Source organism: Phacochoerus africanus, chromosome 11 (assembly GCF_016906955.1).
Source record: "Phacochoerus africanus isolate WHEZ1 chromosome 11, ROS_Pafr_v1, whole genome shotgun sequence".
Taxonomy (NCBI): Eukaryota; Metazoa; Chordata; class Mammalia; order Artiodactyla; family Suidae; genus Phacochoerus; species Phacochoerus africanus.
Genome location: NC_062554.1, coordinates 20059046 through 20084348, shown reverse-complemented (window position 1 = coordinate 20084348; position 25303 = coordinate 20059046). Strand labels below are relative to the sequence as shown.

The following is a 25303-nucleotide window of genomic DNA, read 5'->3' as shown; positions in this document are numbered from 1 at the left end:
ATTCACCAAAAACTGGACACAACCAAGGTATCCTTCAGCAGATAAATGGAGAAACAAACTAAAGTACAACCAGACAATGGAACGCTCTTTAGTGATGAAAGGAAATGAGTTAATAGAGCTACAAACATACATGGATGAGCCATAAAAGCTTATGGTTAAGTGAAAGAAGCCAGTCTGAAAAGGCTACATGCTGCATGATTCCAGCAGTATGATGTTTTGGAAGAGACAAAACTATAGAGATAGTTTTAAAAAATCACTACTTGCTGTAGGTTTAGGGAGTGGAAGGGGGGCTGAATAGGTAAAGCATATAGGTAAACCTACACTACTTGCTGTAGGTTTAGGGAGTGGAAGGGGGGCTGAATAGGTAGAACATTGAAACTGTGTAGTGTTGTGATATAGTACAGTACTATAACGACGAGACAAGATGTTACACTTTTGTTAAAACTCATAGAACTATATAGTACAAACAATGGACCTTAAAGTATCCAGATTGGTAAAAAATTATTTAATAGGTTGGAGAATCCCAGGAAGGAATGCCGACTCTATTATAAATGTGCGACACGGAGTTCCCATTGTGGCTCAGCAGGTTAAGAACCCAACATAATGTCCATGAGGATGCTGATTCAGTCCTTGGCCTTGCTCATGGGTTAAGGATCCAACATTGCTATAGTTGTGGTGTAGGCCAGCACCTACAGCTCCATATCAACCCCTAGCCTGGGAACTTCCATATGCCACAGATGTGGCCCTAAAAAAATTTAAAGAAAAAAAAAAAAACAGGAGTTTTGTGAGGTTGTGGGTTCGATCCCTGGCCTCACTCAGTGGGTTAAGGATCCGGTGTTGCCATGAGCTGTGTTGTAGGTCACAGACATGGCTCGGATCTGGCATTTCTGTGGCTGTGGCGTAGGCTGGTGCCTACAGCTCTGATGAGACCCCTAGCCTGGGAACCTCCATATGCCGTGGGTAGAGCCCAAGAAAATGGCAAAAAGACAAAAAGAAAGAAAGAAAGAAAACCAAATGTGTGACACAACCTCAGCACAGTGGGTGGAAGGAAAGGCACTGATCTAAGTGACTTTGGAAATGAGTGGAGTTTCTAAGACGAAAGGCAAAAGCAGCTGCACTTAAGCACTACACTCTGGTTCATCAGATTGTTCCCTGCTGTTCCCAGTTTTGATACTGCTCTAATATATGCTAGAAGTAAGTAATGAAGCATATGGATGGCATATAGGGGAAGCTACATCTCTCACTGCTGGAGTGGGAATTCACAGACCAGCAAGGTGATGAGGCTAGAATGATCCATGTTGTAATGGTTTTGCGTTAGAGACACTAATATGTCTCTATGAACTGATATTTAGCTTAATATAGATTCATTTCCTTGCTCTGTCAACTGAGAGGGACTAAAAACAATGAAACTCTAGTAGTAAGGAGCACAAGAAATCAGTAAAGCCCAGATCTTGAGTTCTAAGACCAAGCTCCAACAAAGGAATCCAGACTCATTGAAGAAATGGCTTATTTTAGGACTTGGGCAGGCAATATTCAAGATGAGCCTGAGGCATCCTGTAGTGCCAAAAAGTAAGAAGTACTAAAAAAGGAAAGAGAGAGAGAGAGGGAGAGAGAAGGGAAGGAAGGAAGAACGAAAGAAAGAGAAAAAGGAAAGAAAGAGAGAAAAAGGGAGGAAGGGAGGGAGGGAGGAAGGAAGGGGGAAAAGAAATGGATTAAAAACAAGCAAATTATGGGAAGATATCAAAGGGACACAGAACCAAAGGAAAGAATACCCAGTGGCCAAAGCTGGAACAATTTGAGCAAAAAAATAAATAAGACAGTATTGGATTATAACTAGAGTAAAAAAAAAAAAATACCCATGAGTTCATTCTAATATAAATAACTGATTAAATCAACTTATAACTGGAGGAGAAGAGACAAATCTCTCACAAAACATTCCAAAAAAGGAGTAGCTTTACGGGAGAGAAACCTGACCAACACGCCTCCAGCCAGGTGGTCAAGGTCAGCATCCACAGTGGTAAGTCGCATTGCTAGTGTCAGCCTTGATCCGATGTGATGAAAACAGCCCTTTACCTCCAGGCTCTTCCTCTGAAAAAACCCATTACCCCACTGTAGTCACGAGAGAAACATCAAATTCCAGTCGAGGGGCAGTACGTGGAGCAAGATGATGAGGCCTCCAAACTCTCAAGGTCATCAAAACCAAGGAAAGTCTGAGAAACCCTTACAGCCAAGAGGAGCCAAAAGAGACATGTTGACTGCATTTAATGTGGGATTCTGGATGGAATCCTGGAACAACAGCAAAAAGACATTAGTTGAAAACTAAGGAAATCTGAATAAGCCATGGACGTCACTTAATAATAATGTATCATTATGGATTGATGCTAACAAGTATACCATAATAATGTATCATTATGGATTGATGCTAACAAGTATACCATACTGATGGAAGATATTAATAATAGGAGACACTGGGTGAGGAGGTTTATGAGAGCTCTCTGTACTATCTTCTCAATTTTTTTAGAACTCTAAAATTGTTCTAAAAATAAAATACGTTTTTAAAGACAAAAATACACCCCCCCAAAAAACAAACAAAACAGCTGATAAGGTAGACATTTTCCACGTTTTTCTAAGAGGAAGCTGGAGCTCAGGAGAGTCGAGGTGTAATTGGCACAGGCGGCCCAGCTGCTTAAATGGTGGAGGTGGAGTTTGAGTCCAGGGCTCTTGCTGTTGAGTCCCAGTGACTTTGGCCCATCTGTGGATGAAACCTCTTCTGTTCTTCGGTTTACTGCATATCTGTTTATGTGCGCCTGCTTCTTTCTTGCTTTCCCCAGGGTATGGCCTTTACACTTGAAGAAAGGCTGCAGCTTGGAATCCATGGCCTAATCCCCCCCTGCTTCTTGAGCCAGGACGTCCAGCTCCTCCGGATCATGAGATACTACGAGCGGCAGCAGAGTGACCTGGACAAGTTCGTATCTAGAATCTCCCCTCTCTCCCCCAGCCCTGGGCTGAGCTCTCTGCTCCCCGTTGTCCAGAGGGTTTTCTGGATACCATCCAGTTAGGAAAGGCTGAGGGTCTCAAGAGACCCCATACCCAGCCCAGCCTTCCACAGGGTGGTGGGATGGGGCTTGTTACAATCAAGGCACAGTCAGTGTGTCCTGGGAGAACTGGGAAAGGAGCCTCAATTCCAGCCAGAAATCTGGTTGGGCCTCTGGGAAGCGATAGAATCTGAGTCAGCCCAGCAGCACTGATAGGACTTCAGCCTTTAGCAGTGGGGTTCACAGAAGACATTCCACTCAGTGGGAAGAAGTGGAGCAAACATGTAGCAACAGATGTGTTAAGGCAGAGGTGCATGGCCCAGGTTCCTGGAATAAGCAGAATGTGGGGGAGAAGAGGGGAGATGGACAGAGCATCTTAGGAAGGCAGCTGTCCCATGTTGGAAGTTGATGGGACATAGTTAATAACTCTTTTGCTTCCCTGGTTTCAGGGATGTAGACATGAAGAGCCAAATGGGGAGTCACAGGGTCAGCTTTATCAGTCACGCTAAAGAAGGTAGTGACCTTGCAGGTCACATGGCTATGAATTGGCACAGCCAGGATTTGAACACAGATAATTAGCTCCAGAGTCTATGCTTTCCACTTCTCTGATATACTATAGGTTAGAGGCATCAAAGCTTAGTGGCTACAAGACTAGTCTGTAGTACTAGACTGCGTTCAAATCCTCATTCTTCCACTTAACAGCAAAAGTTCCTTGGCCTCTCTGGGTCATTCCTCCTCTGTCCGTTGAGTGTATCGATGGTGTCTAACTCCTAGGGTTATGATGAGGATTAAAAGCATGAGTCCTTGTGATGTGCTTGGAATGGTGCACTAAACGCTACGGTCATTACTCACATTAACTCCAAGGCCATCCTGCAGCCCAAGCCAGACATTCCCTCTTACGTATCTCACTCAGACTGGATCTAACCATGTTGCCCTGAAGAGCAAACCAGAAAGTGCACAGTGATTCCAGCTAACAACATGAGACATGCACTAACTTTGAACAATCTCTTATTGAGTTTACAAAGAAGAATTGAGGTCTAATGTGAAATCCACTGTCCTGAAGATATGAAACCCTAAAAATCCAAGTCCAAAATCCTTCCCTCTCCAGCAACTTCTAGCTACATGGGCCTCGCTCATATGCTTGGGAAGACCTGCCAGGCCCAGGGGAAGGGGATGCACCTGATCGTGCGAGCTCTAGGGGGCCTGCTCCTGATGATTGCTCTGCTGAGTGCTCTGGCCCATTTGTTCCTGGAGTCCCTCATTTCAGCAGTGCTTGGGGAAATGCTAAGAAGGCTCCCTAGTGGGTAAGGACAGTGGCATGCTGTTAAATGTTTAACAGCTGGTTCTGGGGCAGGGATTGAGAGCCTCTGCCAATTCCCATGGTGTAAATACTCCCCTGGTGGCCAGTTTCAGGTTACCAACTTTACATCACTGAATGCAGAATTGAGAAGAATATGTATAGTCGGCTACTGGATAAGGGAATCCTTATTCTAGTAATGAGCTGAGATCCTGGCTATGCTAAGCATAAGTTCTCTCTCCCTGTCTAAAGCACATTTTTTAGTTCTGAACTTCAGAACTAAAGTTTTGGTGAGGAAGAAGCAGCTGAGGCCCCAAGAATTCACAAGACTTCCTCAAAGTCACATAGCTAGTGAACAGCAGAGCTGGGATTCACACCCGGGACCCTAATGCCACACCCAGGGATTACGCCTCTGTCGGAGCGTCTCCGTCACCCCCACTCCATGCCAGGGCTTCGCATGCTTTCATTATCTCTCCCAAACTGTCGTCCAGAAAGCTTGTGACATCAACAGTCACTTACACCTCACTGGGAATTTCAATCCCCAGGTTTTTTTTTTTTTTTCTTTCAGATGTTTTTGCAGTTTTAGGGTGTGAATGAAAGACTCTTTTCCTGGCTTGATGACTTCAGCCTTCAGGAGCTAGGTAGAGGGAGAATTTTGGGGGGAACAGGCTTCCTGAGATCCCTTGGTACTCAACCACCTGTGAACTCTGTTTGTGACCGGAACCAGCCCTGTGTGGTAGAAAGAAAGGCTAGTTCATATGTCACCGGTGGGTCTGTGTTTTCTTTGACTCTCCCCCAACCCCAGAATGCTGTTATTCTGTTGTCAGTCAGTAACGGCCACATAATAACATAACTAACCATCTCGCATCGTGATCGAGAGCACAGATTCTGGAGCCAGATTGCTTAGGTTCCCCTTGGAATGAATTATTTCATTCCTCTGTGCCTTGATCTCCTTGTCTCTAAAATAGCCAGGATTATAGCATCTACTTCGTGAGTCACCGGGAGGCATGTTCACCGCGTGACATGAGTTAATGAAAAATGTTCAGAGCAGGATCCATACCACGTATAATAATCAGCACCATAAGGCAGGTGGTCTTCTCCACATTTCATGGCTGATGAGACCTGGGCTTAGAGGAGGCAGAGGTGAAAGCGCCATTGCAAGTAGCTGAGTGGGAGCTCTGGGTCTCTGCATCGAGGCCCTTCCGTGCTGCCGTGTGTGGTACTGATGCCCTCTGCTGAGTTCTTGCCTTCCCTCCCAAGGTACATCATTCTGATGACCCTCCAAGACCGGAACGAGAAGCTCTTCTACCGAGTGCTGACGTCCGACGTGGAGAAATTCATGCCCATCGTGTACACGCCCACCGTGGGGCTGGCCTGTCAGCACTACGGCCTGACCTTCCGCAGGCCCCGGTGAGTGGGCCTGGGCCAGGGGCTCAGGTGCTTGGAGGGTGGGGCAGCTGTCCCATAAAAGGGACTCAATTTTCCTGCTGGCCCTTTTGTTGGCACCCTGGAGGCTCTTCCTGATGTCCCAATGAGACATTTGATTTTCAGCACTTGCCCTGGAAAATGACCTCACGCACTGAGAAATGAGCCGAGAGGGTGTCTAGCAGGGGAATCGTGGAGCTTCTCCACTTCCTGGTAATAAAAGCCCCAAAGGGTTGGCCTGAGAGGTATTTCCGATGATTCCTCTCCCCTTATCTACCTGCCCCTCCCTCCCGCTCGGGCTCCAAACCCCACTTTCCTGGTGCCAACAGCTCTCTTGCCAATTCAGGCCCATGAATAATGGAGTGTTAGACACCAAAGACTGAATTCTTTTGCTGATTCGAAGAAGCCGTGTGCCTTCCTTTGGCTTAACTCAGATTCCTCTCCAAATGTCATTTTATGAGGCAAAAATTTGGCATTACAGTTTCTCTCTGAGCCAAGGAATGTGGGGGCAGTTTTCTAATCCACCAGCTTTTTTTTTTTTTTCTTTTCATGGTGCGTTCAGCATGGGTTCAGCTTGGGGTGGATCAGCATCCGTGTATTTTTGTTTATATTAAAAAGGAAAAATGGGAGGGTTTCCAAAAGGTCCTCAGAGCAAGGTAATTATCAACACATAGTTCTAGCACTGATGATTCAAGAGCTGCCTGGGTTTATTAGCTGTCATGGAACATTGTTTCAGTCGGTGTGAAAATACGTAAACCTGCAACACACTGTGCACAGCTGTGTAAGTAGTGACATTGAATTTGTAAATCTGTGTTTACACATCATCTGCTATGTGAGGAACATGGAAACATGGTTCTAGAACATCTTGTGTTAATTTGGAAAAAGAGTTTTCTGGTTCTGAAGCAGCAGCTGGGATGAGCATGGCAGGCCGAGCCCAGAGAGGCGCCAGTATTATCCTTGGTAGAGGGCGGCGTATCACACCTGGTCTAGAAGGAGGTGTCTGGCAGCCATGCTTCTGCCATCCTGGCAGGTGGGCACTGCACCAAGGCCACGTAGCAGTTTTGACCTTCAGCCTGCCTCTTTCAGTGGAAAAGAGACTCCTGTTCTCTCATTCTCATCCCTGAAACCAGTACTGGCAGAGACCTTAGAGCTGGCGGTACATTTCTGAAGGATGCAGCATGCTACTCGCCTCCCAGTTCCCACTCAGAAAAGGGGCCTTGCTGGTCCTCCATCCTGCACAGCGAAGCGAAGCTCCTGTCGTTTCCCTCCTTGGAGGCTGTCAGCAGCCGCCTCAGGCTTAACGAAACAGGTCCAACACTTTGACAGAACTAAGCCTGGCACAGCCCCGCTCGTCCTCAGAAATCCCACGTTCTTGGCTACACTAGTCTCCATGCCCGGGGTCGCCTGGCATTCTCTGCGGGCCTTTGCACGTGTGGTCCCCGCTGCCTCAGACTCCTGCATTCGCTCCTTTCGTCCTTCACCACCCATCAGAATTCAGCGTATCCTGCAGGCCCTCCCCCCCGCTCACCCCGAGAGTCAGCTGCCCCCTCCCTGATCCATCCCAAGCTGAACCCACTTCTTTCTCAGCCTCCCCCACAGTCCATTACACATATTTCTATTCCTAGTTTTCTTTTTGGCGCTTTCTGTTTCTAATTATTTGTGTATCAGCCTCCCCTAATTGAACCCAAATTTCTGGAGGGGTCAGGAAACACATGAGATCCATTTGTGTTTCTGGATCAGTGCTTGGTCCGTAACTGACCCTCAGATGGGAAGGTAGCGTTGTGTTCTGAGTGGGAAAAAAGAGCTAAGCCCCTGAAGTCAGCCCTGAGGTTTAGTTTCCTTGACCTTGGGTGAGTTTCTTAACCTCTCTCAGCCTTACTGCCCACATTTATGAAATGGAGGTAATAATACCACCCATCTCAGATAATCACAGTGGGGATAAAATGTGGTAGTGTGGACCAGGTACCTGGCATCAGTGTTAGAGTCTCTTTCCTTCGGTAACTATTACAGGAGGAAGGAAGGGCTGATAAATACAGAGTCTTATTATACAGCTGCCTTGTAAAATTTTTGCAAAGAAAATTGAGTCACCGACCATGGAATGAACTAACATGCATAGCCACAAATGCAATTTGGCTCCACCAGACCCAGTGTCTCCTACAGAGGTCCTTGGACCCTCAAGGCATGGCTCACGGCCGCCACTGGCTTGCGGCAGAGATGCTGTGGAAACATGAGGCCATCCCACGTCCACCTCCCACTCCCAGGAGCCCTTCACCATGGACTCTGTGGACAAGATTGTAAATTCAGTTGTTGGCTTCAGATAAACCAGTATCGGGCTGGTGAAGGTCGAATTTGCCTCCAGGGTCCACTCCAGAATCCAGGAAACATGCAAGACAGAAACTGAGCTCATGAACATTTATGGAGCCATTACTAGGTGCTGGGCATCGTGTTACACACCAGGAAGTTATTACCCCCAAAGAATAAAATACGGTTCTTGACCTCAAGCAATAATAAGTTAAGTATCATAAAGGTTAAAAGGAAACAAGAGATTTAATGGGAACGAAGAATTAGAGGAGCGCAAGGGAGAGGAAAATATGCTTTCTCTGGGGACCGCAGGAAGGCTTCGAAGGAGAGATGACATTTGAGCTGGTCCTCGAAGGCTGAATAGGAATTCCATGGGTAGGGGAGGAGGGAATGGCCTCCCGGAAAGAGCTTGGTTTTATCAGCTTTGTGGACAGACGGGCAGTCAGCTCACTCAGGGTGTCTCCCCATCTCCGCTGCATGGCAAGGGGGGTAAGGGCAGAGGAACTGGGCTCTTCCATCCATGGGCTTATCATGGATCTTCCCAATGTCCTGTGAGATGAGTTTGGTAACAGTATCTCCATTTCACAGATGAGGAAACTGAGGTGGCCAGAGGAAAGGAACTTATCTGAGAGCTCAATTAGAGAGAAGTTGGTGCAGTGAGACTTCTGGCTATGGGCCTAGGGGAAAGCCACACCACAGACATGACATGACATTGGAGCTGAGTCATGAAAGATGCGGCCAAAGAACTGAGGCAGAAAGTCTTAGTCTGCAGTGACCCAAGCACTCTCATGTCCCTCGTGCTAGACTGTAAGGCCTCTGGAACCTCACGATGGGTGACACAGGGGACCAGAGGGGTGGAGGAGGAGATGGCCAGTCCTTGGTCTCCATCGCACCAAGGGGATTTCACACTCAGGGCCAGTTCTCCCTGGTGGTTCCGCAGTAGGTCAGTGATGGAGAGGGCCGTAGCAGCGGGGGGCGGGGGGGGGGGTCCATGTGGGTGGAAACAGGGCCCTGCCCACCCCTTGAGCCCAGAGAAGCCGTCAGGCCTGAGTGAGTGTAGAGAAGGTGCCGCAGAAGCTGGACATGTAGCCTCGAAAACAGGTGTGTGATCATCCCAGCAGGAACCTTACAGTCCAACTAGAACCAGAAGAAAAGCATCATTGTAATCACTGCTTGCCAAAGGCCAGGTCCTATCCTAAAATTTTACATAGATTACCTTGTTTAATTATCACAGCCTTCCTAAGAGGTGGGCTCTATTATCGTCCTGTTTGTAGATGGGAAAACCGAGGCACAGAGGAAATTTGCCCCGAGCCACACAGCTCATAACCAGCAGAGCCAGGACTCCCACGTGGTCTGGGAGTCCCCTCATGGCTCAGCAGGTTAAGGATCCAGCGTTGTGCCACTGCTGTGGCTCCGGTTACAGCTGTGGCAAAGGTTCGATCCCTGGTCTGGGAACTTCCGCATGCTGTGGGTGTGGCTGATGAAAACAGAACAAAACAAAACCCCACACCTTCTGAACCAGAGAGTGGAAAGGAAACCACCACACCCTGCTGCTGGCTGTAGTTTGGGTCTGTACACATTTGGTGGGTGATCAGGATGGGGCATCCTTGCAGCTCCTGGAGTTTGACTGCCCAGGGGTGTGAAGTGGGGATTCTCTATGCCCTTTCCAGAGCTTCTGCCTGGAGGCACTGAGCCCCACATCCTGGGCCACTGAGGGGGCTGCAGCAGGTGGGGCAGGCTGAACCGACTCCTGGATTCATTCCTCTGCTCTTGGTGCAGACTTCCCGCACCTGTTTTGCGCAAAGCCCTCTCCGGATGATTACCCAGTGAAGTTATCTGAAACGTGGCATTCTGAGCTGCCGCTCCGTGTTTCGGTTTGGCTGCTTTTCAGGTGTTGACTCCTTACCTGCCCTGCTCCTAAGGGGGAGGAAAGTCTGGGCTCCACTGAAGCCCTGAGCTTCCTCTGAGGCCTGGTTGGGAATGGCTTTATGGACGAGCAACTGAAGGGAGGACAGAGCCAAGGCCACCAGGGAGAGAGCCAGCTCCTTCTCAGTGTCCAAAATGATAAACCTTCCTGCCAGGTTTCTGGGAATAATGAAGCCCTCTGTCAAAGGGCCTGGCCTCCAACCAAAGCTAATTAGGTCCAGCCTGAGGCTAAAATGGAAGCCCCCCCCCCGCCCCCCACCCCCCCCACACACACCCCCGGGGCCCTGTGTCGCCTCGCCTCATAGCCCTGAGCCAGATGCCAGAGTTTCTCCGGGACCTCTGAGTACCCCTGGGCAGATAAGACACAACAGAAGGTTCTGGGCTTTGCATGCGCCTCGAGGGGCCATGGGTCCTGGCAAGCCTGGCTTGGGGAAAGCCTCCCAAGGTCACTCGTGTGTGTGTGTGTGTGTGTGTGTGACAGAGACAGGGAAGAGGTGAAAGCCAGAGGGGAGGCCAGGCTGAGGAATGCGGCTCAACCAGGAGCAGGTGCGGAGAAGCAGCCCGGAGGGTGTGGCTTGCTGTACAGTGTGAGCGAATATTCTCCCTTCCAGCTGCCTCCCTTGGACCAGCCCAGCCCAGCCCTCACCCTCATCCTCTCGAGCTCCAGGCTCCAAGTGACGTGCACACACACCTGGAGACCTGACACTCCCTGGCCTCCATGTGGGGTCCCACCTGTGTGGGTGATGAGGGTTGGCTTGCAGGGAGTGGGAGGAGCACTGCCTTTGAAGCCAGGCAGACTTGACCTTGAGTCCCCCGTTCAAAAAGATGACTTTGGATAGTGAGGGCGCCCTCCGTCTCCTCATGTGTAAAATGAAAATAATGCCCATTCACGTGGCTGTTTGTGAGGACTGGGAGAGATTCAGCACGTAAGGAGCCCCTGAAGATGCTCAGCAGCTGTGATCCACCTGACGCACCTCCTCTAGGATCTGTCCTCTGACGCAGTCTCCCTGCCCAGGAGCGTCAGGTGCAGGCGGCTCAGGGCATCGCAGTGCCGCCCACTCTGACCTGAGTGATCTGTGCTTGTGCTTAACTGGCAGAGCCATCAGCAGGTTCCTGTGCAGCTTCGGGGGGCTGGGATGAGTTAGTTAGAAAGGTGAGGGCAGGAAGAGGGACTTGGTTTCCCCAGGGGAGGCTCTGTGGAAGATACCCGAGGAACAAATTTGGACTTGGTCAAAGCCAGCAGCCCTTGGCCCTGAGCTTATCTGCAGACACGTGGGTTTCTGCACACACGCCAGACTGATGCTGCCAACACCTTGACCAAAGCCCCTCCAGAAAACAAAGACAATCTTACCTCACAGGATATTAACAGCTATTGTTTGCCGAATGCTCACAAGGCTCCTGGCGAGCCCAGGTTAGGTACCTTGTGTCCTTGATCTCTGAAGCCTGCAACAGCCCACAGGGTGCTTGTTACTTTACCCAGATGAAAACTAAGACTAATTCGTCGAAGACATCACAGCTGAGCCAATTCCCTGTGTTTCTCCTGTGTTCGCAGTCCAGCATCTGTGGCGCTGGTAAACATAACACCCCACAAACACCTTCATCCTTGCCTTCACGGAAACTCCCTTGTGTAACCCACCTGCACACATGAGGGACGCTCACGCGCTGGGAGGGCTGTAGTGGTCAGAGCACCGGGCTGGGGTCCCGAGGGAGTGGCTCAGCTCCCCGATAACAGCCGTGTGGCCTCGGAGCCCAGCTACTCCCCATCCCCGAGTCTGGATTGCAGGAACAGCCCATCTCGTGAAGGTCAGACGGGCTACACATGTGTGAACGTGCTTTATCCATTGTAAAGCTCCTCGCAAGCTTGAAGGTGTGTTCCTTTTTCATCTCCTCTTCTCCTTCGTCCCCCATAAAAGGATGTGATTAAAGCACACCCTCACCCCCCTGGGGTTTCCTGCCTCCCGTTCTCAATGAGTGGTGAGCCCTTGCCTCATTTTTTTTACACTGGAACCCTTTTATCTTCAGCCACCTCCACCACCTGCACACACACAAACACACCTCTGCTTCCTAAATGCCTACTGAAGCCATTTCCTGGCTACACGCCAGACTGATGCTGCCAACACCTTGACCAAAGCCCCTCCAGAAAACAAAGACAATCTTACCTCAACAAAAATCACAGCGCCGCAGATACCCAGGAGGCAGTCTTTGAGCACACTGCAATCCGGGCTCCAACCCAGCTGTCAGTTGATCAGGAGCGCATACACATACACTCACCCAGCATAATTGGGAGACAGGCAAAAAAACAAGGATTAGCCTCCTCCCCATCCTCAGGGCACCCAAGTGCTGATTTCTTTGCCAGAGCCAGCTCCACGTCTGTTTATGTCCAAGCTCCTCTGCCAAACTGTTCCAGCCGTGCTACTGGAGAGGCGCCCTGGTGCAGAGCAAGTGCAGGTCTGCAGCTGGGTCTGCTTCCCTCCCATCTGGTCCTTTTGGTCCTCTAGCCTCAGTGTTATAAGCAAAGGTTAAGAGTTCTAGCCCCCTTTGTGGCCATGACTCCTTGGGCAAGTCACATAGCTGCTGCTTAGGCTCAAGTGAGAGTGGGGTTGGATTGCATGGCTTCTGTGATCCCTGCCAGCCCTAACCTGGGATCTATCTTGGAGTTAGAAGTGGAATCTTCAAGCGAGTCATGGTCACATTATGCCACCGAGCTGATGTTTCACCACCTGTAAAATGAAGAGGGTCAAGTGAGAGCAGTAGGTCTTGGGGGCAGACGTGCACTAAAAGCATCTGAGGATATTTACATCAGTATCCCTTTAGTTTGCAAAAGCTCCCCAGGGATCCTCATGGGCAGTGGGGCTGAGAACCGCTGGATGGGGTGGTCCCTGAAGTCCCTTCCAGCCTGGATCTTCTGTGACCTCTCGGAAGTCAGTAACTGCAGCCCCATCTTCCAGGCCACCTCAGCCTGCATTGAAGTGCAGGGTGCGTCGACGTGCACTGAAGATTAGGGTCGTGATAATGTAACATAAACTTCGTCTCCATCTCAGCTCTCAGTGACCAAACTTTTGAACCCCACTGCCAAGGTCCTTCGTGTCTCATTCACCTGGTTGGTGGGGTGGGGGGGAGAAGTATCACATGTGCATTCCTTACCCTCCCCCCCAGTTTCCTCCTGAAGTCCCTGTCACTGCGCAGAAGTCACCTGTCTCCCAAGTCACAATTCATCCCAGGACAATAGTTGATTAGACAGGAAAAAAGCATCAAACCAAAGGTCACTGGTCATGTGAGTGAGGATGTGACCAGCACAACCTGGCTCAAAAGATGAGCCGTGCCAGGTGGAGTCCTTTCCAGGAATTTGGACTGACAAATGGGAAAACTTATGTGAAGAGAATATTCCATCAGGATGGAAACTTAAGGCCAAAAGGATGCTATGATTCAGACTTTAGAGTCAGGTCATGGCAGGCCAAAGGCAAATGCCAGCTATAAGGAGCAGGAAAAAAAAAAGTAGGAAATAAAGGACGGGATCCGTGAAGAGAGTATCGGGCTAATGAGAAAGACAGATGGGGAAACCGGTAGAGCGAGCAACAGTCCCCCAGAACTGCCTTAGCTCATGATAGCTTCCACTGCAGTTCCTGTTCACAAATTTACAATAAACCCTCTTTTTCCAGAGGTAACTTAGGTATACCTCTGTTTTAGGTCGCCAGAAGAGCCCAACTGAAAAAGAGCATTGAAATTAGACAGATATGATGAGCCCCCTCATCACCTTGTTAATTGGGTGGATGAAGCTAACAGACTGAACAGTGATGCTCAAACCTGAGCATGCGCTTTAGCTGGAGGGCTTATTGAAACAGATTCAGAGAATTGACACAGCCAACCTGTTCCAGGATGCTGATGCTGCTAGTGCAGGGACCACACTTTGAAAATCACTAAATTAAAATTTGGTGAAAAGTCACTCACTAAGCACTGAATGGAGACCACCTGAAAGAAGCAGAAGGGATGGATACTTGCAGGCCCCTCTGTGCATTCCTGGAAAAATCTGGGAGTCCTGAGAGAGTGTTTCTGGTCCCGGTTTTAGCAGTGCTCCCTTTGGTCAATGCCTCCCCCTTTCTGGGCCTCAGTTTCCTCATCTATAAAGGAGGGCATTTTTTTTGTCTTTTTAGGCCCGCTTCCATGGCATATGGAGGTTCCCAGGCTAGGGGTCCAGTCAGAGCTGTAGCCACCAGCATATGCCAGAGCTGCAGTAACTTGGAATCCAAGCCATGTCTTCGACCTACACCACAGCTCACAGCAACGTCAGATCCTTAACCCACTGAGCAAGGCCAGGGGTTGAACCCGCATCCTCATGAATACTAGTCCGGTTCGTTAACCACTGAGCCACGATGGGAACTCCTATAAAGGAGGGCATTTTATTAGGTGATCTCAGGGGCTCCCTCCAGCCCTTAGAGTCTGAAATTTTTGAGCAAATCAGAGCACTGTGGCTATAAATTTGCCTCTCGGGTTTGTTTTCTGGCATGGAAGGGAGAAAAATGCAAAAGTAGATGAAAACACATAGTATTCATTTTCTGACAAGCAGCAGCTTGCAGACTTTTTTGCACAAGTGTCATTTTTGCTGAGAGCTCTGACTCACATGTGGCATGTTCCCAGGCAGACGAGCTGGGCAGCCCGGGGTCTGTGGTGGATTGTGCCAGGGTTTGGGAATTGACGCTGGCATAGATCTGAGGAAGGTGGCACGGGGAGTCCTTCCAGAGGGTGAGGTTGTTCAGCTGTTATTTAAGGCCCATGTCACGTGGAGTAAGTTAAATCGTCTGTGGATCCCACGTCACTGAAACATTTTGGAACAGAAAGGTGGATCTTATTTTTATTATTATTATTAAATAATTTTTTAGTACAGAATTTATTTTTTGAGAGCAGTTTTATGTTCATAGCAAAATTGAAGGGAGGATGCAGAGACTTCGCCCACACCCCCTGCCCCCACACATGCATAGCCTCCCCATCACCAGTGCCCCCCACTAGAGCCATACATTGATCACAGTCGATGAACCTGCATTGACACATCATAATCACCCAGGCCCCACACTTTACGGTAGGGATCACTTTCGGTGCTGGACATTCTGTGGGTTCGGGCATATGTATAATGGAGTATCACACAGAGTGTGTTCACTGCCCTAAACATCCTGAGCTCCTGCCCATTCGTCTTTCCCTCCCGACCCCACTCTTGGAAACCACTGAGGATCGTTATTTTAGTGTCTGAATTACATGCGTTTCAATTGCCGAGGGAAATGGCTTATTCTCTTTTGGAGAAAGTTTGAAGAGTTACATACAGAAAAGTGTGTTCTTCCTTGCACGTGACATGCCTTTAGCCTTCAGAAGGAGCAGCCTTGCTATGCAGGGCGGGCAGAGGACACCCATGCGCCAGCCATCCATGAGTTTGGGGATAAGGGGGAAGGCAGGAAAGATTGAACGGCCCCACACGGATGCAAAGATTTTTTTTTTCTTCTCAGGCTGGAAGCAGATGAGCTTTATTAACTAGAACAGGGTGTTCTGCGTTTGACTTCCTTTAGCCGAAGTCAGGTTTCCCTGGCAGTTTAAACAAACTGATTTTTGTTTCTTTTTTATCTGACTCTGTCCTTTTCCTCCTTTGTCCCTGGCAACCCCAACCGTGATGATCAAAAGAATAGGTGTGGGAGAATTTCCTTACTGAGAAGGAAATCCGTCCATACAGGCAGGAGTCGAGTAGACCTTTCCTCAAATAACCTTCATCTCTCATTAACCTGTAAAATGCACGAAAGCTTGTGTTTGTTCACAGAAACAGACTCACAGACACAGAGAACAAACTAGTGGTTACCAGGGGGGAGAAGAAGGGTGAGGACTAAGAGAGGGGTATGAGATTAAGAGATGTGAACCACTGTGTATAAAACAGATAACTAGGAGGAGTTCCTACTGTGGCTCAGCAGAAATGAACCTGACTGGTATCCATGAGGATGCCGGTTGGATCCCTGGGCCCCGTTCAGTGAGTTAAGGATCCATTGTTGCTGCAAGCTGGGGTGTAGGTCACAGATGCGGCTCAGATCTAGCATTGCTGTGGCTGTGGTGTAGCTGTAGCTCAGATTCGACCCCTAGCCTGGGAACTTCCATATGCTGCACCTGCAACCCTAAAAAAAGAAAAAAAGACAAGCAACAAAGATATATTGTACACCATAGGGGAATATAACCATTATTTTGTATTAACTTTAAATGGAATATAATCTATAAAAATATTGAATCAGGAGTTCCCATCATGGCTCAGCAGTTAATGAACCCAACTAGCAGCCATGAGGACACGGGCATGTTCAGTCCCTGGCCTCGCTCAGTGGGTTAAGGATCCGGCATTGCCATGAGCTGTGGTGTAGGTCACAGACACAGCTCGGATCCTGTGTTGCTGCAGCTCTGGCATAGGCCGGTGGCTACAGCTCCAGTTGGACTCCTAGCCTGGGAACCACCATATGCTGAGGGTGCGGCCCTAAAGAGACAAAAGGACAAAAAAAAAAAAATTGAATCACTATGAAATTGAACCTAATATAATAATTGAAATCAACTATACTTCAATAAAAATAAAAGCTTGTGTTTGCTCAAGTTAAGCTTAGCCTCCAAAGTGTGGCTTCTTAAGAGTTGCTGCAAATAGTGCAAATGTTTTAAAAGCTTCTAGACTAGAGGAAGAGAGTTGTTATAGAATTTCTTAAAGTGGAGACAGCCTTGCCAGAAAAGAACCCACCCACCAGCTGTCAGATCCCTAAAATCCAGTATTATATTCATGTCCTGGCAGCTGTGGGAATCATTTTTTCATGTTCTCTGGATGTATAACATTGAAAACTTTATCTGTGAACTGGTTTCTTAGAGACCATCTTAAACCAATATTCCTCTAGACCGTAAGGGTTGGAAGGAGAGGTTTTGTGTGAATGAGAAGAAGGATTGGAAAGAATAGATCATGAAGATTGTGTCTGGGGTGCTGGAGATGGAAACAAGGCTCAGGCTGGGTGCCCATGTGGCATCAGCATTGTCCAGAAGGTCACTGGAGGTTAAAGGACTAAGTAAAGTTGGTGGTGGAAGATGTACTTCTCCAACTTCACACAGTTTCTCACATGTGCTCATGTGCTGCACCACAAGCTTCAGAGTGGGAATTAATTGCATTTCGTTCTGTCCTGTGTCTCCCGTGGGTGTCAAGCATAGTACCTTCAGGCGCCTACCAGGGAGAACACTTAAAGACTGTCTTCGTGTCTTCGTGGCTCAGTGGTAACGAATCCACCTAGTATCCATGAGGATGTGGGTTCGATCCCTGGTCTTGCTCAGTGCGTTAAGGAGCCGGTGTTACTGTGAGCTGTGGTATAGTTCACAGATCCGGCTCGGATCCCACATTGCTGTGGCTCTGATTCATTCGACCCCTAGTCCGGAACTATGTCTCGGGTGCAGCCCTAAACAAACAAACAAACAAAAAGACTGTCTTCTGATTCAATTCCATTCAACAAGCATTGGTTAAGTGCCGTCTTGTTGGTTGGCCACCATAAATACATGGAAGATCCAAATGGAATAAGGTAATTTATTCATGGTCCTTGACCTTGAGGTTGTTTACAGCCCATCTGAGGAGAGGAGCAGTGCTAGGGTGAGATAAGCCAGTTAGTGGTGCGGATTGTCTGGTTTACTTTGGCAGTACGGTGGCCATTCATTACAGTAAGAAATCTCTCCACTGAATTGTTGGTTCTTGGCCTAAACCTGGCCAACAGGATTTTGATTTGTGGTGGGAAGGTGGCCCAGCACAGTCGCTGGCATTCAAAGATCTGTTGGATGAATTCCAAGCAAGAGGAACTGAATAAGTAAGAGACATGGATATAGAACAAGCAAGAATCCCAGACCCTCAGTACTGGGAAGGTAGGAGACACATCTTCCTTCTTAACAAAACCCCCAGGTTTCTGTCACCTCTTTTCTCTCCCCCAGTGGCCATGTGCTTTGACGACACACCCTTCCCAGCACCAATCAGTGGGTCCTGATTGATCCCAGCCAGGCACAAAGAGGTTCCCTTGCCAGTGACAAATATGGTCAAAGAGCTGAGAGGGCCATCTGCCCAAGGACTTCTGGAAAGGTTTTCTTATCACCAGAGAGCTCCTTCTTCCCTGGCTGTTGTGACTGCCTGGGAACTGTGACAACCCATCCTACAGTCATGAGGAAAATGGCGCGGGGATGGAGGAAGCCTCTGAGGCCAAGGATGGTCATGGAGGGAGCCTGCGTCCTTGGTGACATTTTGAGCCAGTAAATAAACAAATTCTGAGTCTCCTTCCTGAGTGGACTTCTTGTTACGTGAACTAAATTTCCTCTTTCCGGCCAAGTGAGTCAATGTTTTTTGCTACCTACAGCTGAAAGCAGTGCCCTTCCTGATGTGATGTTTGAATCACCTCTGTCATGCAACCGTGGCTCACACTTATTTATTCAAAGCTTCTACTGCACCAGGCCTTCTCCTAGATGCTTGACTCAGGCCCTGCAACATCTCTTTCAGTTTTATGATGTTACACCGATTTTCATGACGAGGAAACTGAGGCCCTGAGAAGTAAATAACATGAAAGAGGTTGACACGGGCTAGGACACAGCTAAGCCAAGATTCGATCCCAGGCTCCAGAGGGCACAGCCTTGGCTGCTGCCCATCGTGTCTTCCTGAGCCTCTTCTTCCTGGAGATGGAGTCTCTCCTCCCTGGAGATGGAGCCTCTCCTCCCTGGAGATGGAGCCTCTCCAGGACAGAGGATTCACCACTGCGGTATAGGCAGCATGTGCGAGGAGGTTGCTCTACCAAGGGGGTGGGGAAGGTAAAGGCCATGGGAGGCCCAGCGAGGACTTGGGGTCATGTTGGGTACACCTCCCAGAGGGTGCTCCACCGAAAGCCTTTTTCAAGGAGGATAATTCTGGGAGGGATCCAGAGGAGAGCCACCAGGCACCTCTGTGTTAACTCGAGGACGAGGAGATAAGAGCCTGATGGAGTCCGAGATGCAGAAATGAGGGTGGAAATGCAAGACACTGAGAAAGAGGAACTGTAGCACGTGGAGCTCAGGGGGATGTGAAGGTGGAAGAGAGAGGAAGAATCATTGGATTTGAACCATGTCATGGTGCAGTGACAGTCATGGAAGGTTGAGTTCCAGCTGCAGGAATGGGATAGTGAGTTGCATCCTAACAGCTGCCACTGGCTTCTGTTGAGGGGTCAGTGCACAAGTCATGTTACCTTCATTCTTTGAGTCTCACATTAGCCCTAAGAAATCAGAATGTGTTACTGTCCCCAGGACACAGAGGAGAGGTTCAGAGGTGATGGGAAACTAGCCTAGAGCCGGAGGGCTAGTAAGTAGCCTGATCGAACCTGAGTCTGTCCTGTCCTGGGCCTCTCCTTCCGCATTGGAACACCCTCCAGTCCTGTATCGCTGACACTCAGTATTTCAGAGTCACATGTCCACACACAGTCCTCTCCCAAAAGGACAGCCAAGCAAACATGTTCGTTCCCTAGGCTGAATGAAAGCAGCAAGTATCTGCAGGAGCCCGTGTGCATCACCTCGGCCGCAGTCTCTTCGGGGAGATGGGGTGAAGTGGGGCTGTGTCACAGTGCCTGGTTAGAGAGCCTCAGGAGGAGCCCAGGTTTGCACCTTGGCAGGATCTTCACACTCCATGGGTAGTCTTTTAGGCACATAGCAAGGACATGCCAAGTGCTTCACGGATCCTGCTCCCACAATAGGTTCTTGAGTTGGTGTCAGGATATTTAATGGCCCCACATTTCCAGCCAGACCCCCTGCACAGCCAACACAGATGCTCCCTGCAGCCCACTCCCCAGACCCCCTGCTCCAGGTTCCAGCACAGGCTGAGACATTTGCCTCCTAAGAGGACTTGGAAAAGAGTCACATCTTTCCAGGCAGTCTTACGTGAGGCCCCGTCTCTAAAGAGATGGATTTGATTCACCCTTAAGAGTCCCTTGAGCCTGGCATCTCCATAGGTTTGCCCTTTGCAGCATATGGTGGCAGAATCATGGAGCCTAAACCGAGACAGGACAACCTCCCCGTGGGAGACACAAGTCAGTAGAAACAGGACTACAACTCCAGTCATCTTCCCCTGTGCAGAGAGAGGTGTTTCCCCACCTCTTGAACCAAGCTTACTTCAGAATCATTACCTACATGTATATAGCACTTTGAAGCTTAAGGGTGAAAATACATACCATCCTGTGAGTGGCTTTGTGAAACAGACAGAGCATCCTTTTCACGTGACGAAATGGGGGATCCAGAAGTTGACTCCCCCCGGCCATACAAAGAGAGAGAACAGAACCTAGAGTTGGCAGCTTTCTCTTTTCCATCCAGGACTCTTTCCACTATTGGACTGACTGTAAGCTTCCGGGGGCAGAAGTCATACTGGTATAGCTCACCATTGGCTGTCCAGCTCCCAGCACAGAGCCTGCACGTGGGTCATGTTGGATGGATGGAAGGATGACTGGAAAGATGGATAGATGGAAGAATAGCATCCATGGATAGAAAAAACTTGGAGTCTTATTTTCATCATGACTTCTAATAGATCTTGGAGAAGTGAGCTTCTGTTATTAACGGCTTCTTACTTAAAGAGCTTTAACTCTGTGATTTTGTTTAAAATGCATTATGTCTTAATTTTTTTAACATTAATGTATATCACGTTTGATTCTTTAAGACTCTCCAGCAGGAAGACTTGCCCAGGACTTGAGACATAGTGGGCACTGGATAAGTGTTTTTAGAATGTACTTGAATTTAAAAAGCTGGGCTGGGGAGGTAGAAAGAATTGCAAGAAGTTTCTAGTTACTGGTACAATTAAAGAACAGGCTACTGATTATTTGCTGGTTAACCTTATCCCCAAATTCAGGCCTGTCAATTGGGAAGAAATCAATAGTGCGAGTGGAATGAGATCATGACCTGCATCTCCAGAATCTTTGGAGCCAAAGGATTAATAACGATGTCCAGGTCTCACCACGAATAGGTGCAGCAGGTTGCCTTTCCCTGCTGGTGCCCGTGTGCAGCCAAGTGGAAAGACATTGATGTGAGGTTGTCATGGTAACGTTTTCATTGACTGAAAGACTAGAAGAAGCCAGAGAGAACCTCTTTTGCTTGGATAGAGGAGGAAGGGGTAACCATTAATGAGACACAGAAACTTCTCTCTCTAGACAAAGATGGCGTAGGAACTTTGAATTCAAGTAAGAGTAGAGCAAAATCAGATAAAGTGCTGTCTAGAGTAATTAGGATAAATAGGTAATTAAATGATTTTGATTATCAAACCAGATAAGTGGTGGTTTTGAGAATAAATGTCTCCCTAGATCAGTGGTTTTAAACTTTCTTAAGAATGCATGTTAATTACAGACTTCAGGGAGTTCCCACTGTGGAGCAGCAGGTTAAGGATCTGTTGTCTCTACGGTTGTGAGGGTTTGATCCCTGGCCCATCACCATGGGTTAAGTGTCCCGTTATAGGTCATACTTGTGGCTTGGATTCGATCCCTGGCCCAGGAACTTTCATATGCCTTGGGTACAACTGAAAAAAGACAGGAAAAAATTAGATTTTCCTAAGATTCTGATTTATTGTGTCAGGAATGGGACACAAGAATCTCCATTTTATTTGTTTTTATTTTTAGGGCCAACCTGCGGCATATGGAAGTTCATGGACTAGGGGGCTAATCAGAGCCGCATCTTCGACCTACACGGAAGCTTGCGGCACCGCTGGATCCTGAACCCGCTGAGCAAGGCCGGGGAGTGAAACTGTATCCTCAGGGACACTGTTGGGTTCTTTTTTTTTTTTTTAATTTATTTTTCCGCTGTGCAGCCTGGGGGCCCAGATACACTTACATGTATACATTTTTTTTCCACCCTTCATTCTGTTACAATATAATTATCTAGACATAGTTCTCAATGCTACTCAGCAGGATCTCATTGTAAATCCATTTCAGGTTGTATCCAATAACCCCAAGCTTCTGATCCCTTCCACTCCCTCTGAGCCACAATGGGATCTCCAAGAATCTCCATTTTAAAGCTACTCACAGCTTATTATCCTGCAGGAAACTTAGGGACTATATTGGTAGCACATGGCCCGAAATTTCATAACCTCTCCTCTGGGTAAGCAGAGCATCAGAAATCAGATGCAAGCTGAAGCTGACTCTGCTGTTCTCATCAGAGGGGAAAACTTAGGGGAAAATAAAGGCTGTTTTCTACTTAGTTCTAGTTTAAAAACAAAACAAAAACCAGAGTTTAATTAGTCCATGATTGATAACAGTTGAGTTTCTGAAATAAGCTGCTTTAGTTTATGTGTTACACTTTCCTTTCATCTTACAATCTGCCGAATGCTTCCCTGATTGCAAAATTTAGCTTACACAGCAAATCTTCGCTTTGCCTGAAACCGTTTCCCCATCTTACCTAATGACAAATTCCCACTTACCTGTTAAAATCATCCCAAAGGTCTTCATCTCTTGCCTCCTCCTTAGTCTCTGTCCCCACTCTCTTGCTTGCAGAACATTTTGCTCCTTCTTCTGTGTCTGTGCATAATGGCCTCAGCAGACACTCTGTTAATGAACTTGGTACATTGTTATCCAGTGATTATTTGCAGATCTGCTCCACTGCTCTCTGCTGTAATGGACAGAGTTTATCAGACAGTGTGTCTCATTCATCTTTGTATCTTGGTTCTTCCCCTTTCTTTAACTCCTTCTATGGCAGTTCCCACATACTGGAATGAAAAAATAAATGAGTGAATGAATGAACGAAAGAAAATGGATGAATATATGTTCCATAAGGGCAGAGATTTTTGTCTGCTTTATCAACTGAAAGAAATATCCCAAGTCCACAGAACAGGTCTTGATACAAAGCGAGGTCTAATAAATAATTGCTGAAATAGTTTATGAATGAGCACTTTAGCTTACACAGCTAATAGAAAAGAAAGACTGGACCTGCTGTGTTTTCAGCATAACAGTTAAAATTTTTCTTAGTGGCACCAATATTAGCACAGTCTCCTGAACAGGTCAAGACTGAGCTCCCCATTTGATATTTCTATCTTCTAATAGTTTGGGGTTTTGCTATATAGACCCAAGGTATTCTTATAAAGAGACAACAGGAATATTGCCAAGTATATAGCTCATATATACACAGTCAGATCAAATCAACCTTTTTAGCCTCATTCATTACATTCTCCTATTAATGGTAAGCCTGGGATACCACTGACTCTCTAGGAGAGTTTACATGGAATAAGAGTAAAAATTGCTTCGGTTTATTGAGCACTTACTAAATGCTCCAGGCATTGTACTGACTGCTTCCCATATATTATCTCTGTTCATTGTCTCAGGCAACTTGGTTAGAAATGTTTTATTATCCCTATTTTATAGATGAGGAAACTGAGGCTCAAGTGTAGTCATTTGCCAAGGTCACTCAGCTACTAACCAGAAGACTTGAGATTTGAACCTAAGTCTGTCTGAGCCACTGTGCTTGAGCATCACAATTACACTGGTGTCGAATTAAGCGGGTCCAGTTGGAACTTATTTCTGACCAGAGAAAGGCGTCTTTTCCCAGTCTTTTCAGAGCAAATACTTCTGGGCCTTGCGCATTCCTGATCTTGAGTTTTCTGAGATTTCTTCCTTTAAAAGACTTAAAGAGTTTGGAGGCTAAACTCAGTCAAAATGACAAATGAAGTCAAATGCCCCACGCCTCCCCCCGCCCCCCGGCTTAATTACACCTGATGAGTGGCCCTTTCAGGCATTTGGTTCCAGGCACTTAGCTGTCTCTTGCATTTGCTTCCAGTAATCAGGGTCCCCGAGGTTTGTCCATAAGTTTTCCCAGTGAACTTTTGTCCTCTCGGAAAACTGCATTCTGTTCTCTTCTATTAAATTCCAGCTTTCATGACTAATATGCGGCGATAGCTCCAGAAATGTTTATTCGATAAATCTAAGTGGGCAGAGTCTTCCGCTTACAAATTGCTCCAAGATGGGACTCAGATGTCTGCCCAGAGAATTGTCTCATAAATACTAGCATAAAATGGATCTGCGCTTTTACAGCTTCAGCTTGTCCTTGGCTCAGGAGGCCTTATTGTTTCAGTGGGTCTTGACAAGGTTCTGTGCTCCTCGCCTGTTTCTCAAACTGAGGCTACAGAGATTTATGATTCAGTGGGAAAAAAAGAATATATATGTGGGACTACTTCTCAGACCTGCTTCGCAAAAGCAAATAGGATGTTTCTCTCCCCTCTCTTGAGCCTGCCTCTAAACAAGCGACCCATTGGTAGGGCCTCTGAGTCAGAGGGAGAGCAGTTCCAGCCTCTTGGGTTGGATGATTATTTGCTTGGCTGAATCAGAAGGTCATGTTAGAACAGACCCACGTTCCAAAAGCTGATTGCCCAGAGACTCGGATTAACTGGGGGCCTTCTAGACGGCAAGAAGGTGTGTGTTTGTTTTCTAAAGTGGAGGCATGTGTGGGTCTGTGCCGTGTTCACAGCCATGAAAGAACGTGGAGAGCGTTAAGTGTGACGTCTCAGGGAAAAAGGGGCCCCGAAGCCTCTGTGATTATTATTTTTGGAGGAGTAAATATTTCAGTAGAAAAAAAAAAAAAACACCTTCCTTTGTACCAATGCTATCTGAGTTTTCTTGGCAAGTTTTTAGTACTTTCAAGTAACAGCTGCACACATTGACCTTCCCTGTTCTAATTGGAAGCATCTGTGAGCTGCAAAAAATGAGAATTTTCAGATTCTGCTGTGATTTGCTATCAGGGGTGTCCATTTCAGCCGAAGTTTTTGTCTAAGGACCTTTCTTTTTTTTTTCCTCCTGATTATAAATCGTTTGGTCAGCTGATGATGTGATGGAAAGACAGGGCATGCTGTATCAGCTGTCCAGGTATACATACTTTCTTCAAAATGAAAACCACACTTTCTTCTTCAGCAATTTGTCCACCTTATCAGGATCCTTCTTACTCGAGGAGAACAGATGGCGAAACTTCCCCCCAACCCTTGGAATTTGACTCAGACAATTTTCTCCTGCCCTAAATCATCTCCTAATCAAAGACACTAGAGCAGCATGCAATAGTTGAAAATTCCAAGGAGGGAAAAATACAGTAGAAACAATTAGAAACCTCTTCCATTTTTTCTCTATGTTAATAGCAATCTGTCTTCTAAAGGGTTTAGTGTGTTACGGACACCTCCTGAAACTTCAGCAAGAGAGACACGAAGGCGTGGCAGCTTCTCACCTCTTTGCCTGTACTGCTTAGTCTACTTGCTGTCACAGTGATGTTATCTCATGGAGCCCCCCCCCCCGCCCCCGACTCCCAGGTGGAAATGGGAACAATACCAGCTTCC

At 47.6% G+C, this 25303-nt stretch overlaps 1 protein-coding gene and 1 long non-coding RNA gene across 8 annotated transcripts in view; one reads left to right on the top strand and one right to left on the bottom strand.

The window, feature by feature from the left end:
* Positions 1–25303, top strand: part of ME3 (malic enzyme 3) — a 291238-nt gene that overhangs the window by 180045 nt on the left and 85890 nt on the right. For all 4 annotated transcript variants that reach the window (XM_047752811.1, XM_047752810.1, XM_047752812.1 and 1 more), the window contains exons 3-4: positions 2832–2965; positions 5593–5742. In XM_047752811.1, coding sequence (XP_047608767.1) covers positions 2832–2965; positions 5593–5742 — 284 coding nt within the window. The remainder of the gene's footprint in view (positions 1–2831; positions 2966–5592; positions 5743–25303) is intronic.
* On the bottom strand, positions 8286–23674 carry LOC125111044 (uncharacterized). 4 transcript variants are annotated; one of them, XR_007130813.1, is made up of 5 exons: positions 23407–23674; positions 22415–22699; positions 12144–12704; positions 11336–11427; positions 8286–9195 (listed from the first exon to the last, which is right to left on the bottom strand). It is a non-coding gene; the product is annotated as an uncharacterized LOC125111044 (long non-coding RNA). The 4 variants fall into 4 exon arrangements; XR_007130812.1 differs by having other exon boundaries at positions 11336–12704; XR_007130815.1 differs by lacking the exon at positions 11336–11427.